General features: G+C 54.9%; 1 protein-coding gene and 1 long non-coding RNA gene across 2 annotated transcripts in view; one reads left to right on the top strand and one right to left on the bottom strand.

Annotated features, from left to right (window-relative positions):
- The window catches only part of C2CD2 (C2 calcium dependent domain containing 2), a 51,222-nt gene extending 35,632 nt beyond the window's left edge, over positions 1–15,590 (top strand). Inside the window, exons 11-14 of the mRNA XM_081800427.1 lie at positions 484–597; positions 2,614–2,741; positions 4,155–4,464; positions 11,804–15,590. Coding sequence (XP_081656553.1) covers positions 484–597; positions 2,614–2,741; positions 4,155–4,464; positions 11,804–12,066 — 815 coding nt within the window. The 3' untranslated portion in view covers positions 12,067–15,590. The remainder of the gene's footprint in view (positions 1–483; positions 598–2,613; positions 2,742–4,154; positions 4,465–11,803) is intronic.
- LOC115941678 (uncharacterized) lies at positions 277–4,177 on the bottom strand. Its single transcript, XR_004076409.2, has 2 exons — positions 3,746–4,177; positions 277–2,986 (listed from the first exon to the last, which is right to left on the bottom strand). It is a non-coding gene; the product is annotated as an uncharacterized LOC115941678 (long non-coding RNA).
- Positions 15,591–18,074: the final 2,484 nt, after the last annotated feature.

The following is an 18,074-nucleotide window of genomic DNA, read 5'->3' as shown; positions in this document are numbered from 1 at the left end:
TTGAAACATTAGATGTAAGTGATCAGTGTAAGTTCTTAGGTTGAGAATCCGTTTTTTAGAAGGCCTGGTGTGCAGTCACTTGAGATCTAGCTGAATTCTGTACCTGTCCCCCCAGCCTCTGCCCCAGAGACAACTTCTGTTTAAGTGTAGGAGTTACTATTTTATTTGTATTTATACTGTGTTTCTGCTTCCACGTAGATAACGTATTCTCTTCCCAGAACAGGTTGCCTGGCACCACTGTTCTTCAATACAAAACAAAGTGAAATTCTGGCTTAATTAAAATGTTTCTGAAATTTTATTTAAACCCAGGTTCCCAGCATTCTTTTGGGTCCTCGCCTCCCCTACCTCCCTCCCCCCCAAAATGAGAGACTGTTAAAAAAATCCAAATGGACGGGGTTGCGTGAGAGGTGTGATTTCACCTTCCGGGAACTGTAGGTTCAGATGGCTTTTGGGGCCATTGTGATCTGGATTTTCTCCTGGCAGAGTCTCCCCTGAAGACACCCGTCAAGGTGAAGGTGATCGAGAAGGACATCTCTGTCCAAGCCATCTCCTGCCACGGGGCTCCTGTCAGTAAGACCTTCTCTTCTTCGGACACAGGTAATGGGGCGCGTGCTCACGGCGTCCTCCCTCTCGCCTCCTTCCAGGCTCTCCTCCTGCCTTTCTCATCTGTCCACAGGTCAGCATTTCCTTTTCGGAGTTTGGGAGGCACTTTTTTGAGTAATAAGAGCAGAATGAGGAGGAGACTGGGGGAATGGAAGACAGGCAGAGACCAGGGGTGGCGTTAAGTTTTAGCAGACGCTTTCACAAAATAAACATGAAAACCCAGTTTATGCCTCACGTTATAAAACTTTTGAGCATTATTCTCCTCGCGCTCAGTACACCAGTGCTCTGAATATCTTCACATAAACAGGACTTGGGGGTGTAGTCCTAAAGGCAGCTTTGTTGTCGTCTCCCGCTGTCCCAGAAAAGCTGCTCGTTAGGAGTGGTCGCCCCGCAGAACTCTGCTCGCAAATTCCCCATTTTTATGGTCACGTTTAGGGAATAAATGTCTTTGGAGAGAGGAGTTACGGCCTCCCTAAGTCAAAGCACAATCTAAACTTGGGGATTACGTTTGCTCCCTTTGCTCGGGTGTGACCTGCTGTCAGACAAAGGGCAGGCGGGCTCCTTCTCTCCGGCTCACCTCTCCCCATCCTCCCAGTCCTGTTTCTGGTCTTGCCAAGGTCAAGGATGGGACAAGGAGGAGAGGACGGGGGGCAGGAAGCTCTCATCTGACGGGTGCTGTCTTCGGACGGCTTCGGGTCATCCCTCAGCCTGGCAAAGCTGACAGTGCCTCTCCCTGCGGGAGTGGTCACGGCTCTCTGGAAACCGCAGCGCCCCCCAGCTGCAGCCTCCTAGACGCAGCCGTGGCCCTCCTGTGGCTGGCCGCTCCCGATGCCCCTTTTCCTGCCCCTCGCCGAGCGCCCCGCTGCCTCGTACTGCAGGGACTCCTTCCCCTGCGCAGGATCCCTTTTTAACAGCCTGACGTTCCCACTGTAGGTCTCTCTCCCGCTCCATGGGCAGCAGAGCCAGCCGCCAGGCGCCCCCGGGGCCATCGTAGCCTTTTTGGGCACCCCTGGCACCTGGACAGGGCTTTGAAGGACAGCTCAGAGCCGCCAGGTGCTCCCCTGGGGAGTCCTCGCCAGCCCCCTCCTCGTGAGCCTCTCGTTTCTCACTGTGGGTGGCAGCCAGGCAGCGTGTGGCCGCGTCGGCCCCTCGCCAGTCCCCCGGGAAACGGAGCATCTGTCGTCTGCAGTCGGAAACCGAGGCGGGGGACGCTCCCGTTAACGCCTGCCCTTCTGATCGCGTTGTTGTTCGACTCTGCCTGAGCAGGGGCTGCCTCAGTGAAGGGATAGGCACCAGCTCGGCGTCAGCGACCTCGGCCGGGCCATCCCCCTGGCTGCCTGACATCCCCCCACGTCTCAGATGGGCATAAAAAAGGCCCCTGCGTCATAGGGTGTGGGATGGCGACACAAAACAGTGTGCTCTCCCAGCCCTCGGCAAGCACCTGCTAGGTGGTAAGCATCCCACAGATGTTGGCCACATGTGGGGTGCTGACCACAGGGAGGAGCTGCCTGTACGAACTCACTGTGTTGAACCACTCTCGGGAAGGAAAGGGCATTGCCTTCCAAAGTTCAAAGTCGTCTAAGGGGTCAGAGGTTTTTTGTTTGTTGGTCTTCCTGCTTTCATTGTTTTTCATCAACTCTATGGAGGTATGACTAGCATATGAGAAAGTGCAGAAATCTGAGTAAGTACACAGCAGTGAGTGTGTGGAACCATCCAGAAGCAGCGATAGACCAAGAGGGTCTGTGAGCCAAACCTGGCCCTGTTTCTGTTCATGAATTCCATCGGAGCCCGGCCTTGTCCGATCACTTCCGTTCAGGCTCAGGCTGCCTGCACGGGACTGAGGCCTCCGTGAGAGCTCGTGGCCCAGGCCGGCCCACGAAGCTTAACCCGTTTACTGTCTGGCCCTTTCCGGAAGCGATTTGCCGGCCCCTGCCTGGGGATCATCTCCATCAGCCCTGGAGGTCCCCAGGACGGTGTGTGATGTGCTCAGTGCCGCCTTCCCTCCCGCAGAGCTGCTGGTGCTGAACGGCTCGGATCCCGTGGCAGAAGTCGCCATCCGCCAGCTCAGCGAGTCCTCAAAGCTGAAGGTCAAGTCTCCGCGGAAGAAGAGCACCATCATCATATCAGGGATCTCCAAGGTGCGGCCATGCGCCCCGGGGGCCGTGTCTGTCGGTGGCCTGGCTTCCTCCTGGTGGAAGGTAGCCCGAGCTCCTGATGACGTCCAGAAAGCTCCTTGCAAAGGGCAGGTCCCGTTCCTCACCCAGCATGAGGCTCACTCACGGCCCTGTGTTTATGCAGCTCACCCCGTTCGTGAGGAAGCTTGCAGGCTTCTGGCCCAGGATGCTCTGGTTGTTGAGGGGTTGGTGACCCATGTGAAGAAAAGCTATTGAGAGAGAAAGACTGGCCTGACTAAGGCTCCCGTTGGGGACAGAGCCGCTACCCTCTCGCGGGTCGACATGTCTCCAAACCATTTAAGTTGTTTGCAGGCAAAGGCTAGCAGAGAGGGCAGCCCCTCGGGGCCAGGGGCCGCGCGAGGGTCCCGTATGCGTGTGGAACATCCCAGAATGAACAAGGGGAACGCCAGCAAGGAAGGGGCTTTAGTTGTGAGGGATGAGGAGCAAGAAGACGTGGTGAACACGGAGGGTGGGCTGGCACCCGGAGGTGGGCCAGGGGAATGCGGCAGTCTGTAGCTCATGCCGACGTGGGCCAGGGGAGGTGCGGAGGTCAGTCATCAGTGTTGCCATTATACTCAGGGCCTCGGCGGCCAGTGCCAAGTACCAGCTGGCAGGGCTGGCACGTGGTGCCCCGGGCCTCCCTGAGTGCACTTCCGGAGGCGGCCAGCAGGGGGCGGCGGCACGAGGAGTCTGGGACCACGCCCTCTGCTTTCTCGAAGGCTGTATCTTGGAATCACTAGGAACCCACGTAAACTTTACATTTAATGTGTCCAACCCACTGCGGTTACTATGTTTCACGGAGGCTCAGATGGCCCCATCCTGAGTGAGTGGGCACTCGGCCAGCCAAGTGCAGTTGTCAGGAAGCAGGCTCCCCTGTGAACAGCGGGGTGGCCCCGGGGAGCCCCCGGCCCCTTGCAGTCACCTTCCCACCCTCCAGCCCACGGGCCCCAAGGGTTAGGGCAGCTAACCTGTGCTTGTCTTAGACACAGAGAGGTGGCACCCAGAATTCTTAGGCTACAGTGTGTATGCCGATTACTTTCTGCTCGCAGGAAGGAAACTCCTGTAGGAAGAAGTGTTAAAAGACACACTGAATCCATAGCCCACTTCCCGTGCCTCCCCGTGCGCTGTCTGCCACTTAGAAGGAAGTCTCTCCCTTCCGCGGGCCCCCCCCCGCCGGGGAAGGGTGTCTGCTTCCTCCACGCCCCTCCACCTGTGAACGCGGGCGCCCCTTGCAGCCAGGGCCCCGACCCTCTGCTGCGAGGGGCGACCTGCATGGCTGCATTTCAGTCCCTGTGAAACACGGCCGCGTCTCCTGGGAAAGACGTGTGTCCTTGCCCCCCTCCCTCAAGCTGACTTCCTTCTTTTGTCCCCGGACAGACCTCACTATCTCAGGACAATGCCGCTGCCCTAATGCTGGACTACTCGGCCTCCGTGGACGGCGCCCGCCAGGAGGACACCCCGTCCCTTGTGGGGGCGGCTGCCGCTTCTGTCCCCCCGGAGGACGAGGCCTCAGCCCCTGCCCCGCCGGCCCCGGAGCCCCAGGAGAGCGAGCTAGACTCCTGGGACTTGGACAAGGAGTCACAGGCCTCAGCGTGGGGCAGCCAGGCCCCGCTGGACCCCGATGGGGACGAGCTGTCGGAGAGCTCCCTGAGTGTCTCGGAGCTGGGCGCCGCCAAGAAGCATAAAGGTACCCACGCCCCCCGCCCGCCCACCCACCCGCTAGCTTTTCTCTCCTGCCCGTTTCCAAGCTAACCTTCAGTTCCATCGCCGGCTTCCCTTCCCTTCTCCTCTACAAATCCACCCCGCCCTCGGCACCCCGCCCCAGCAAGCACACCCTCGCGGCAGGGGTGGGCCCGCTTGGAGCCAGTGGGCAGGCGGCATATTCAGAATCCTTCCATCTCTCTGCACTGAGGGGGGCAGCTTGTGCTCATGCCTAGAGGCGCCCCTTCTTTTGTCCGCCCCACCCCCTGAAATAGAACCCTCCAGAACGTTTAGAGGGGGTCACCAGGCAACTCCTCACGAAGCCAGCAGAGGCCGGGCTTCCTGCAGGATTGGCAGCTCTGCTCATTGTGCCTCAGACTCTTCCCTCCAAGTAAAAGCTGGCCAGACCTCAGGGCTGGGTCCTGCTAGCGTCCAAGGGCAGATAAGTCCCCCAGAAAAGGAGCCGATTAACTTAACGTGTGTGTAGTGATGAGCAGTGACGTTGTTAGAATAATCCGTTGTTTTCCATCAGCACTAAATCGATGCTTTGCATTTGCAGATTTTGTCAGCGTGTGCGGTTAATTTAGTGCTCTGGCCTGATGGTAACCTAAAGAGCCTTTCTGAGGGACTGTAGTCTAGGGGCTTGAGGTCCCCTTTAGATGGGCGGTCAAGCCTCCCGAGCCTCCGCTCCTCCTCCGTGTGTGAGGATGCGCCCCCCTCCCAGGCAGGAATAAGGAGATCCCGGTGCAGAGACAGGACAGGAGACAGAATGCAGGCGCCTGAGCGCAGCTGGGAGTCGTGGGTGCGGCTCAGCACTAAGTCCTCGCCACCCCCCCCGGCCCCCCGAGAATGCAGACTCCAGGAAATCGCAGTCGCTCCTGAGGCCGGGAACCTCGGTAAGCTGTTCTGCTGCTGCCTTGCTCCACTCCTCTGTTCTTGCCGCCGCGGACCAGTGGTTCTCAAACTGGGTGACTGTGTCCCCCTGCCCCCCAGGGGACCCAGGCAGCATCCTGAGACAGTCTCAGCGGCCACAGCTGGGGACTGGGGTGCTGTTGGCAGCAGGCAGTAGAGGCCAGGGCGCAGCATCAAGCCCGCAGCGTGCAGGACAGCCTAGCCCCCTCTGGCCTGGTCCAGGGGGTCAGCACCGCCTGGGGGAGCTCCCCTGGCCCCGAAGAAGGCAGTGTGCGCTGTGCAGAGCAGAAGAGGAGGTGCAGGGTGGGGCGCCCCTTCCTCCCCCTTCCTTCTCCCGATGGCCAACAGTCCGCTGCCTCTTCTCATGAACCCCAACCCCCCAGCCTCGCTGACCCCGAGTCCATCCAGAGACCACCGTCCCCTCATCCCTTGCTTCCTCCTTCCCTTTGCCTTTCCTTCTGGAGAGTTCTTTCCCATGGGTTTCCATCCTGGCTGTGCCACGGCCATGCTTCTCCTTTCCCGGCACTGGCCAGGGGGATGGCACCCCTCCAGAAGGGCACTCTTGGGGACCTAGGTGCTGACAGGTGTGCTTGGCGCTTCCCTGGAGGCTGGGCGCGGGGACCTCGCTGGACGTGGCGCCCGTGGAGTCAGATTTGTAAAGGGATGTACTTGGCAGTGCTTCCAAACTTGCTTCTATTCCTGTGTTTTCGTAGAGATTTGGACACCGTGTCTCTAGATGTTGTCAGAACCTTAGACGATTACGTGTTACAGGTGCCAAAGCGTTTTTGTGTGCTGGGGATTTTCAGCTTTCTACCCGGGGATCAAGGGAGCGGCTGTATGGAACGTTCTCTCCATTTTAAACTGAAGCTCATTTTCTGGCTGGAGAACCACCTGTGTGTCCAGTCACAGCAGGGGTTCACATACGTCCCCAAGACCGCAGGCGTATTTAGAACTCTCTTGCAATTTCGCTGATTGGAAATGCACATTATCGTGACGCTGCAGCCAATACAGGGAAGCTAGTCCCCCCAATTCGGGTTGATTTTTAGCTTAACCAAGCGTCCATGTTGTTTCATAGCAACGGGAATGTCCGTAACGTGACTGTGTGTTTAGAGATGGTTAAGACGGTAGACTCCGTGTTCTGTGGACTTTACCATAAGAACAAAAGTATTGATGGAGACTTTGAAAAATACTAAAAAGTAAAAAAAAAAAAACAAAACAAAAACCCCAAGCCACCCCAAACCTTGCCAGATGTCCTGCCCAGTAACGTCACGTGCGCGCGGGCGCGATGCTTCGGGACTCACTGTCTGTCATTCTTGTTTTGCTCCTGCATACTTTTCTTTTGACCTCTGACCTCTTCTCGTCATCTCGTGCTCATTCCCTTTAACTTAAGAGGATCGCTATGCCAACCAGAATTAATTGCCTACACAGTAAGTTATTTCTGTCTTATATTTTTTTTTCCCAAAAATTTGAGTACAGCCCTGCCATGAGAAAAGCTTATTTTGCGACAGCAGGAAGCTGATCTCCCCTTCCCTTTCTTTCCTGTTCCTTTCCAGCGTGAACTGCCCAGGACGCTAGTGTCCCCGTTTTCCTCCGTAGATGTGCGCTGGTGGGGTTAATGTAGCACGTCTACCCCTCGGGGGGGGGGCGGGGTGCTGTCCCCCAGCTCAGGGGACAGCCAGCCTCGCACCCCATCAAGTGCATACACACCGCTTCCCTGAGCCGGGCCCTGGTTCTAACAAGCAGTCACTTTTCTAAACGGACTATCTATGGTTTGGCTTGAATTCGAGAGCTGTTCTCTGGGCAGCAAACTACGACGTGCAAAGTGACTTCTGGTCACTGTTTTCCTATCAGATTTTGAGATGGATTCTTCAGTGACCTATTCATGTCTGTTAGGGTCTGTGGAGATAAACAAGAGTAAATTGGGAAATATTTGCTATATTAAAGCTCTAATTTAGAATAATTATTTTTGAAGTTCTTTCTATTTGTTTATTCTTCGGCTCTTTTGTGGTGGTTGTTTTTTTTTAACCTTGCTAGAACCAGGGAAAGATTTTTTTTTTCCCCTCCTCTCTGTCCCCCATTTAAGATGTTGGCTATTTGCTTCAAATTTCCCATATCTTCTCTCCAGATTTTACCTGAAGGAATCCTTAAGGTTGCGGGCGAGGTCTGGGTCTTGCTCCTGCCTCTTGGAGTGGCTGAGGTGGTCTGGACTAAAGGAGCTCAGCTTTATAAAACCCAGACTGGGGCGCCTAGGTGGCTCAGTCGTTAAGCGTCTGCCTTCGGCTCAGGTCATGGTCCCAGGTCCTGGGCTCAAGCCCCACATCAGGCTCTCTGCTCAGGGGGGAGCCTGCTTCTCCCTCTGCCCCTCCCCCCTGCTCGTGTGCTCTCTCTCTCAGATAAATAAATAAAATCTTTAAAAAAACAAAAAACCCCAGACCACTGGGGCTCCTGCTCAGGCACTGTGAACTTCCCCAGCAGCAAAGGTGACAGATTCTGGGGGCCCAGAGGCGAGGGTGACATACCAAACTGTTAGTTACTGTCTTAGCCAGAGTTCTCTAGAGAAACAGAACTGCGAGGTGCTACATTTCAGGGAAGTGGCTCACACCATCATGGGGTGTGACGGTCTGAAATCTGCAGGGCAGGCCAGCCGTCTGGAGACAGAATGTTGTCTTCTCCTGGAGGGAGCCCTTGGCGTTGGCCCTTCAGGCACGGAGCGGATGGGATGAAGGCCACGCCCACCATCCAGGGTAGCGCGCTCTAGTCCAGGATAGCCGAATGCACTGTAGACCCCGCATCTACCCAGTGCCTTCAGGGGACAGATGAGCGCTGGCCGGGCTGACACTGAAGACAGAGCGCCACGGCTCCGAGGAGCTGAGGAAGCTCCATACCGTGACCCTTCCTGCTGACGGAGGAGTGCGCTGGCCTTTCTGTCCTGGACCCTCACACCTCTGCGGAGTGGCGCAGTCAGTGTCCCCTCTGTGGCCTTGTGCTTCCGGCACTATTTACCCCAAAGGTCACTGTGATTCGTGCCCCAGTTTAAACAGACCTTAATGTTTTTATTTAGAAAGGAGAACGGAATGACCTCCGTTTACCCTAGTCATTCTTCACGTTTGAGGAGTTAAGCTGTGCATCGGGGCGGGATTTGTGTCCTGTCTTATACATGCTACCAGCGTGCCTCTCAAGACTGATATTGTTCCGGAAACCTGTCCACGTCCGTGTTGGAGTGCAGGGCCATGCTCTGGGATGCTCTGAGAACCAAGACCCATCCCACTCCCAGGAGGCCTTCCCCGGTGACCGCCCATGCACGTGTCCTTTACCAGACCTGCTGGCCACTTCTCAGCGCTGGGACCCATCCCCTGCCAGCTCAGACAGCATCCCTTAGGTGCAGAGGGGAGCCGGGCATGAGCACACAGGCTTTCTGCCCTGGGGCACTCGTTAGTGGGGCGGAGTGCATCACTGCTAGGGATAAGACATAAGCAGGGCTCCAGCCTATAGATTTGCAAACCTCAGTCCCTCCTTTCACATTTTATTGTCCCCACAGAAGCTGTGACAAGTCACGTCAAGTTAGGGGACACCCACACTTGGTGAGTTAGGATGACGTGCACCAGGGGACACAGGACATCATCTGGTTCTCGTATGGATATTGAACAGTCAGATTTAACAGAACTGCAGACCTGTTCGGAGAGCCTGCGTGGGGATGGAAACACAGAAAACAGCCCGTTATAGGCCCTGTCCGTGGGACGCGTGGGAGCAGACCCTAGCTTGTGGGACAGACTGCTGCCAGCAGGAGCGTTTCAAGTCAATACGGCACACAGGTCTTTCCCTTTCCCGATTTTACTCACAGGCTGGAAGTCCCTGATATTTCATCTTGATATGGCAAGAATTTGAGTTTTAGTCATTTAAAGTGCAATTTCATTTAAAGTGTTTTTTTTTTTTTTAAAGATTTTATTTATTTGACAGAGAGAGACACAGCAAACGAGGGAACACAAGCAGAGGGAGTGGGAGAGAGAGAAGCAGGCTTCCCGCTGAGCAGGGAGCCCGATGCGGGGCTCGATCCCAGGACCCTGGGATCATGACCTGAGCCGAAGGCAGACGCTTAACGACTGAGCCACCCAGGCGCCCCTAAAGTGTTTTTTTTTATTAGAGCGAGCATGCATGTGAGTCAGGGGGAGGGACAGAGGGAGAGAGAGAATCTCAAGCAGACTCCCCGCTGAGTGCGGAGCCCGATGTAGGGCTCGATCCCATGACCTGAGATCATGACCTGAGCCGAAACTAGGAGTCGGATGCTTACCTGACGGAGCCACCCAGGCACCCCAAGTGCAATTTCATTTAAAAGAGTTAAAGTGACTGCTTAAAAACGTGTAGATTTCATTTTTAGAGAACTGTGAACACAGCCACCTCCTCTGAATCTGGTGCAGACCCATGCTTCTCAGCAGCCAGATGCTGGTCTGTCCCATTCCACACAGCCTCGGGCTCAGAAATGGCCGGTCTCCCGGCTCCGGAGGCCAGAAGTCCAAGGGCCTCCTGCTGGCCAGGACGGAGACTCTGCTCCATGCTCTCCCCAGGTTTCTGGTGTCTGCTGGCGTCCTTGACCTTCCTTGGCCTGCACAAGCGTGACCCCCATCCCTGCCTCCAGCCCCCCTCCCCCCGGCACTCTCCCCATGGGCACGCCTGCGTCCACAGTTGTCCTTTGAATAAGAACACCCTTGTGTTGGTGTAGCGCCTGCCCTGATTCACCGTCGATGAATCACCTCTCTAAAGACCTGTCTATAAATTAAGGTCCCATTCTGAGCTCCTGGGGGTCAGAACCCCAACATATGAATGCTGGAGGGACATGATCCAACCCGTAACACCACCCCTGCTCACACCCCAGCCCCTGGCTGCAGACCCCAGACCAACTTTCAGTGCAGGGACCCCTGGAATGGACTCTGGAGACGGGGTCCTCTAGGACCTCCCCTGTTCCTGCTGACCTCCAGCCACCGTGGCGAGGGGTTGCTCTGCCCCCCCTCAGGCTTCTAGCCCCATGGAGAGACAGGGCGCATGGGATTAGAGCACTCCAGGTTAACCGAACGGATCCAGGTGAGAGCCCACATTTATATGCCCTTCAGGGACCCCAAGCTAAGCCTAAAGCAGGTTCCTGTAGATTAGAAACACTTCCTGGGCCCCAGCGACCCGAGGTAACCTGTCATGGTGCAGCCCCTCCCGGTGCCCAGGGCATCTGATCGGGGGATTAACCAGTGGGCACCCCTGCATCTGCCCCACCGGCCAGACTGCAAAGTCAAATCCAGCTGGTGGTGGTGGCTGGTGGGGTAACACACCCCAGCTGGTGACTCCTTGTGACAGGCTGCATCTCACGGGGATTTGAACAGCTCGAGGAACAGACACTCGTGGCCCCCAGACGTAGCACAGCAGGCCTGTGGAGAGGGTAGAGCCCCATACACGTTTGGAGCCCCCATTCCGCTGCCTGTCCTTCCCGCTGTCCTCGAAAGCCCCGCACACAGCCTCTCCACGTTAGATCAGTGTAGACACACCCTCGTGATTCTGCATAATAGGCTGTTTGATTGTATCCAAAGAGAAAATGAAAAAAAAAAAAAAAAAGACCTTTTCAGCAGCTTTGATCAGATGACATTCAGCCTATGCCTTGGGGCTCTTGAGCTCTGCTGCGGCCGAGCCTGGACAGAGCAAACGGGAAGTCCGCCCTTGGCGCCAGGCCCAATGAGCAGCCTCTTAAAGTCATGGGCGGGCATGCTGTTCTACAGTGCTGATTGTGAAAGGTCCACAGACAGGGCTGGGCCCGATTCCACCACTGTCCGCCCGCATTCCTGGAGAAGAACCAGCAGATGCTCCTCGTGGTCCCCCCTGAATAAACATTCGGTCATTGGTGTCTGTCAGGGCTACTCAAGTATTTGGTGGCTCGATCATGAAAATAATGAATTGCCAAATAGCCATAAAGCTCCTCATCCTGATGGGCAGACTTTCTCCTTTCAAAGCCATCAGCATGGACACGCAGATGTGATGAATTCCAGGCTGGCTGGGAAGGCTCTCTGACCCTGCTGGGGTTTCCATAGCATGGCCATCTTTGCTGGGGGTTGGGGGGCCAGGGGACCCGAGGGAGGGACAGCCTACTGCCCTTGGCCTTGACCAGGAGCTCAGAGAGAGGTCTGCCCTGGGACGCACCTGACAGTCCAGCTCACTGCTTCTCGGCTCAGAGTCTTTTCATCCTGAAAACTCTGGTGTTTGGTCCAGGCCAGATTCCGGCTGCTTTTCCCGTGTGGATATAGTGACCGCACACCAAAGTAAGAAACCGCTCTTATTAGAGTCGCTCAGATGTCCTTGTTTCTTTTCATCTTGGACTAGTGGTCCCGGTGTTTCGTCCACAGCCCATCTGACTGGCCCCCTGTGCTTTCCTCTTGCAGGAGGGATTTTAAGGAAAGGCGCAAAGCTGTTCTTCCGCCGGCGACATCAACAGAAAGACCCCGGCATGAGCCAGTCGCACAACGACCTCGTGTTCCTGCAGCAGCCGGAGGGGGCCCGGAGGAAGGGGGTGACGCTCACCAGGATCCTGAACAAGAAGTTACTCTCCAGACACAGAAGTAAGAGCACCATGAACGGGGCCCCGGCGGAGCCCGCGGCCGGCAGCCTGCCGCACCAGGATGCGGGAAGACGCGGGCCCACCTAACTGCCCACCAGGACGGAGTGAGAGTCCCTGCAAGCTGTCAGACGGCCGCCTGAGCTAGCTGGGTTAAAGGGCAACGAAAACCCAAGTCTCCGGCCAGGAGGTTTCCCCCCAGAGACAACTGTCCGATTTGCCACCCGATGCCAAAGGAGACCCGAAGGCTCTGCCACATGGGCTGTGCTCCGATCCAAGAGCTGAAGTTAAATGTGAGATTTACGTTCTGAACTAAAGAACATCCTATAAAGAATGGTGATGGGGCAGATGTGGGGGACTCAATTTTACCCGCACTGCACTCGGACACGTAGTACCTTGGGTCCACGCCTGGACCGCGTCGCAAAGAGGAGGTGTCCCCCTGTGCTGTCACTGTGAATGGAACGGATGGGTCACCTGTCCTCACGGACTGCTCAGCGTCACAGTACAGCTCGCCCTGAGTACAGAGAGGTGGGACAGAGGTAGGATTTGGGGTCCATAGAGAAATTACGGTGGTAACAGAGACACTATGACAAAGGTAGAGAGTAGTTGCCTTTGATATTAGCCATATAACTTGAAACCGTATGCAAACACTAAATCTCTCCTGCGCACATTATGCTGAGCTCTCCTGGATGTTTACTTTGAGCCTGTTTGCAAGTGGAAGATCTATCAATTCCTATGTGGTTTTTACGTTTTCCTCTGTACGGTCAAAAGTGCTCGTGATCGCGTGTGGGGGGGCTCTCAAGTGAGGCTAGCAGCAGTAAGTGACCCACCGCATGGCCACACCCCACACACGGTTTTCCTTTCGTCCCCGGCTGGTTTGCCAAACGCTGCCGATGGCTGAAACAAAGAACTTCCAGGACAGAAGAGAAAGCTATTGTGTGTCTCAGGTAGGAGTCTTAGGGGTGGAAGTTTAATAACAAATGGGCCAAACGTCGCATCAGTCCTTTCGGGAGCTCTCCAGAATTCTGCCGTGAACAGCGCTTGACATGTTTTGGGGTGTCCTTGTTTTGGTTTCCAGTGGGGGAAAGAAAAAAAAAAAAAACAGATAAACATGGCCCGCCATGTGCGTATCTCTGTATACCCTTCCCGCCACAGTCCTCGTCCGTCCGCCTGTCCGTGTGTCCGCGCCACTGGCCCATCCGCCCGAAGGTGCCACTGCCAGGGACGAGCTGGTTAGGGCTGTGGCCGTCCCTATGAACCGTCTGGATGGTTCAGCAAGATTCGCTTTCTTCTGATAAGATTTAAAAGGCTATCGTGAAGCCTGACCTCTGTCACGGATAGGAAATTGGGGGCGCTCCTTCTCACAAGCGCTTTTGTTGACCCCAAAACACATCTTTCGGGGTAACGGAGCCACTGCCGAAAAGAAAAACCTTCCCGAAAACCCAGATTATGGAACTTTTTTCCCTTTTTCTTGAGGGAGAGATTCTAAAACTACATGAAGAATTTTACTTTGAAATACACACTCAGAAATGCCCCGGGGTCCCAGGAATTACCAGGTGACTGTAAGATGAGTTTTTACAGGGACTTTTGATTTTCGTTACCTCGTGAAACAGCACCAGGCATTCCAACATGTCATCATACCAAGTTAGTCTCCGCAGGTTGGTAATCACTACTAGTCTTTTTGGAACCCATTTGGTCACTTTGTTTTGTCTTAGTGGAGGATTATTTCCTGCCCCCCCCACTCCCCGCCCCGGGGTAGGCAGCACTTGGGACATTCAAAAATTAATTCTCAGAGGACATTATGTGTCAGAATTTCAGGCAGAGATCAGAAGTCCTTAGCACAGTTTTTTGTTTGATTCTGAAGTTCAGATCAACTCAATTTATTCAATGTGATGGGATCAGTTTTACGTTGCCACTTCCTTGCTCTCAACAAAAAATGTCTTAGCCATTCCCATTCCTGATTGACCCCATGAGCATTTTGTTCACTGTTTAATATTTTTGCCAAGGGTTTTCTTGGTTTCTCAACTTCCTGGTGACTTGAAGCCTCTTCCGGGTCCCGGGCAAACGACAGGTGGGCTGTCTGTCCCGCATGGGACGCAGGACCGTCCCACGAGAGGTGGAGAGCATTAAGGAGATCTGTGTTTCCGTGTGTTGGGCACACATCAAGAGCCCCGTACCTCTGAGTCAGATCCAGGAGCACCCCCCTCAAGACGCACACACGTTTTCTTCCTCTGAGGGCCTTTTCTGAACTTACAGGACACCCGACAGAGCATGGAAGGGTGCATGAACATAGCACCATGAGAAAATGGGCCGTGTTGATACTGTGAATGCTTCTTTCCTGGCTGTTTATCCAGGCCTGTGCTTTAATGGTGTAGGTATTTATGCAAAAGTAAATGTTATGAAGGGTACATGTCAATTAAGATTATACACCAAATGCTAAACATACCAATCTGTAAATCACCTTATTCCCTTGCCTTTCCTTATGCTTTAGGGGCACAAGAGCTTTTGTTTCTGTTTTGCGTTCATGATATTTTTGCAAAGTGGTGTTTTGGAGTGATTTCTCACGAACGCTAATAGGAATGTGTGTCTGCATGTCTGGACCCAGATGCTCACATTGGTTGTGAGCTGGGGCACTGCCCTGCATTCAAAGATGCGCTTGTGTTTGCAGAGGAATGCAGGGGAGCTTGAAGTGTGTGTGTGTGTGTGTGTGTGTGTGTGTGTTATTAATGTAGCAATAACAAAACCACCGATCTCATCGTCCCGTTGGAAACCCGCTGTGAAGAAGACAGTTTAGACAGTCCTTTATTTAAATCAACTCTCAAGTTTAAGTTTAAAGCCAGCCCTTGATTCCTCCTGAGAGCTCGGCGGCCAGTTGCTGCCCACCAGTCACAGATTAGGTGCCTGTCTCCGTCTCTGATTGGTTTTACTGGCTGCCTCTTCAGAAGAGAGTTGCAAGTTTTCTTCTTGAGCAGAAAGGGACACGTTAATTTATATCGCTGCCAGCAGGTGTGGGGGTTTTCCTGGTAAGAGCCTCACAGTCCTGACATGTCAGAGCACAAGCTGGTGGCGCCTGGAAGTCAGAACGTTGATGTCCGCTGGGTGGAAAGCAGGTCTCACACTGGTGTAGACCCCGATGCCAGGCCCTCCCTCCCCTGCCCCACACCTGCTCAGGCCCGACTACCAAAGCGCGTGGCATGGACACGCTGGCGCCGCTACGTTCTGCAAAGCAAACTCAGGTCCCCCCCGGGCCCTTCTCTTCGGCATTCCTGTTTTATGTGAGGAGGCATCCGGAATACGTCGACCTGCCCAGTTCACCCAGCTTCCAACTGCTCAGTCATGTACCATTTACAAGTTAGCCTTGTAGGTACCCCCCCACCCCCCACCCAATAGCACATCAAAGCTACATTTTTTTAAAAAGAAGAAAATGAAAGGTTTTCAAGGTATGTGGCAAGGTCTGGCTTGATGCTTAAGTGTGGTGATGAATTTGCTGGACAGTGATTGTATTCCTCGGTAGCACTTTAAACACAGGTCCCTGTCCTGCACCGAACTGTGGAAGATGTGTCTGGAACATGAATAGTCTTTGAAAGAAATAAACATGCACATGGGACACGAAACACCGACTTGTGTTTGCTGAGCCCTGGGCTGTCCCGAAAGCCCCGCGTGTGCCTGGGGTCCCGGATCACGGTCATCTGCTGCTTGGTGCTCGGCGGGCGGTGTGCATGCCCGCCGTGGGCTGCTGCATGAAAGAGGAGGTGGGCCCTTCACTCGTGGCCACTGCTGCTTGCTGTTCTTGGCAGAGACCGCTCCTAACGTCTTCTGACGTGACGTTGGCATCCTTTTCTAGGCCTGAGACTAAAACCATTTACTAGGAAGTCAATGTTTCCAGGGACCCTGGGGTCATGGTGAATGGGGGGTGCTACCAGTCAGGGTCGGCTTGGCCTGGGCCCTCCCGAGGTGCAAGCTGGCAGGAGGTGAGTCTGCATGATCCCCAGCAACCTTCGGAGGGGCACTGTCCCCTTGGAGGCAGTCTTTTATATGTCCCTCAACTCCCAGGGTCAACGCCCGCCCCCGTGGTGGCCCACAGGGGACAACGTGGAGCGGGCTCCCGCGTGGGCTCAGCATAGGCTGGTATCACACTGGCACGGGGCTTGCGGTGGTTCCTGGGTGGGGCAGGGCACAGCCGGACAGATGGACAAGTCCCACACAAACCCCACAGGCATCTCGGCTCCTTCCCGGGGCGGCCCTCCTGGGTATGGACTGGGAGCCCAGATGATTCATGCCTTTAAGGGAGCACTCTACCTGTGCACAGCTCCAGCCATCCCAGGCTTGGATGCGGATTCTCAGCTCTGAATGTGGCAAGCAATGGCAACCCGGTGTCTTGTTTGGGGTGGAGGTGTCTGAGACCGCACGGCTACTTCCTGCGTGACCTGCAGTCCATCCTGGGTGAATGCTGCAGCAGGAGACCGTTTGGGCCTGCTGGAAGGCCAGCCTTGCCCTAACTGACCAGCTTTCCTAAGCAGATCTCCTGCCAGTCACCTCGAGGCACACACTGTACCCTTACCAGCCCCATCTCCACTGTCCACACATTTTTTTTTATTTTAGAGAGAGAAGAGAGAAATCGTGTGAGTGGGAGGAGGGGCAGAGGGAGAGAGAGAATCTTAAGCTGGCTCCACGTCTAGCGTGGAGCCCGATGGCAGGGCCCGAGCTCACAACCCTCAGCTCATGACCTGAACCAAAATCAAGAGTCGGACGCGCAACCGACTGAGCCACCCAGGCGCCCCCCAACATGGCCCATGTTAACCCACGCCAGCCACCTGCAGTCTGCGAATGTGCACCCCTCGTCCCCAGCATGTGCCCCGCCCTGTTCTAATGAGCCAACCAAACACCAGCCCCGCCTCCTCCGTGAAGTAGCCTTGGCCACCGAGGACGGCCGGGAGCACCAGGTGCTTCTTTCGGTCCCTATCACTTGACCCCATATCACTCCCTCTTACGCTGGCTCCTTGGCGGGCGGTGTATCCCTTGGGCTGAGGACAGTGCACACCTAGTGAGTAATGACCGGTGTCGGCTGGCAGCCCTATATGAGCGCACTGGAGCCCGGGCGCAGGGGACGGAGCCCGCCACGGAGGGGAGCCTCTGACAAAACCATGCTACTGTTTACCTTGGTCGCTTCTACAAATACGGGGTGCTGCGTGCAGATACTAATACCTCGTTCGTAGAAAAGGCAGATTGCTCACCACAGAGGTCTGGCTACCAGGATGGAGGCCTGAACGCAGGGCCCTCCTGAAGGGAGAGCTGCCAGATCCTCCTCCCATGGTGCCCGAGAAGTACCCACGGTCACACTCCGCCCCAGCTGTCCCCGGCTCCGTACGGCCACTTCCACAGCGCAAACTGCCACGCTTCGTCCTGCGTGTGCCAAGCATTCACAACTACTGATTATACTGATACAAAGTCGGATGCTTAGGTGGCTTGGGCTACTTGGTATTTTATACAGAAGCCAGATAAAGATCCAAGACCACAGTGATAGTAACTAATACGAATTGAGCACTTAGTACTGGCCAGAATTTTTTTCAGTTTTACATCTAGTGACTCCTACACTCTTTGAAACCACCCCAGGAGTTATGATCCGTGTCTGCTTCACACATTAGGAAACGGAGGCACAGAGAGGTTAAGTAACTTGCCCAAGATTACACAGTGGTTAAGTGGCAGAACCAGAATTTGAGCCCAGGCCGTCTTGCTGGAGGATCCCAGCCCCTAGCCACGAGCCTCGGCTACCCTGTGTCAAATGGAGAGACCGGGACATCATCTTTTCTAAACGTTCAGCTCCCTGTTGTGGGCGAGGATACTCTAAAGTGAGATGCAACGCTTTGCACGTAGTGAGAATTAAATTATTTGCTGATTAGATCTCTCTATCTGGGTAAGAAAAACCAGCCAGATCGCAAAGCTAGAGGGAGCGTAGAGAAGTGGCTTAGGGATATGTATTTTTATAATGTCCGGTACAAAAGGAGTCGATTAACAAAAAACCGGGGCTGAAGGGCCACGTGACTTAGAACACATACGTCTGAGGCAGCCAGTGTCGGGGCTGAGGGCATCTCCCCAGT

Source organism: Leptonychotes weddellii, chromosome 1 (assembly GCF_054177405.1).
Source record: "Leptonychotes weddellii isolate Sample4059 chromosome 1, ASM5417740v2, whole genome shotgun sequence".
Lineage (NCBI taxonomy): Eukaryota > Metazoa > Chordata > Mammalia > Carnivora > Phocidae > Leptonychotes > Leptonychotes weddellii.
The sequence above is the reverse complement of the archived record's forward strand: the minus strand, read 5'-3'. Positions and strand labels throughout refer to the sequence as shown.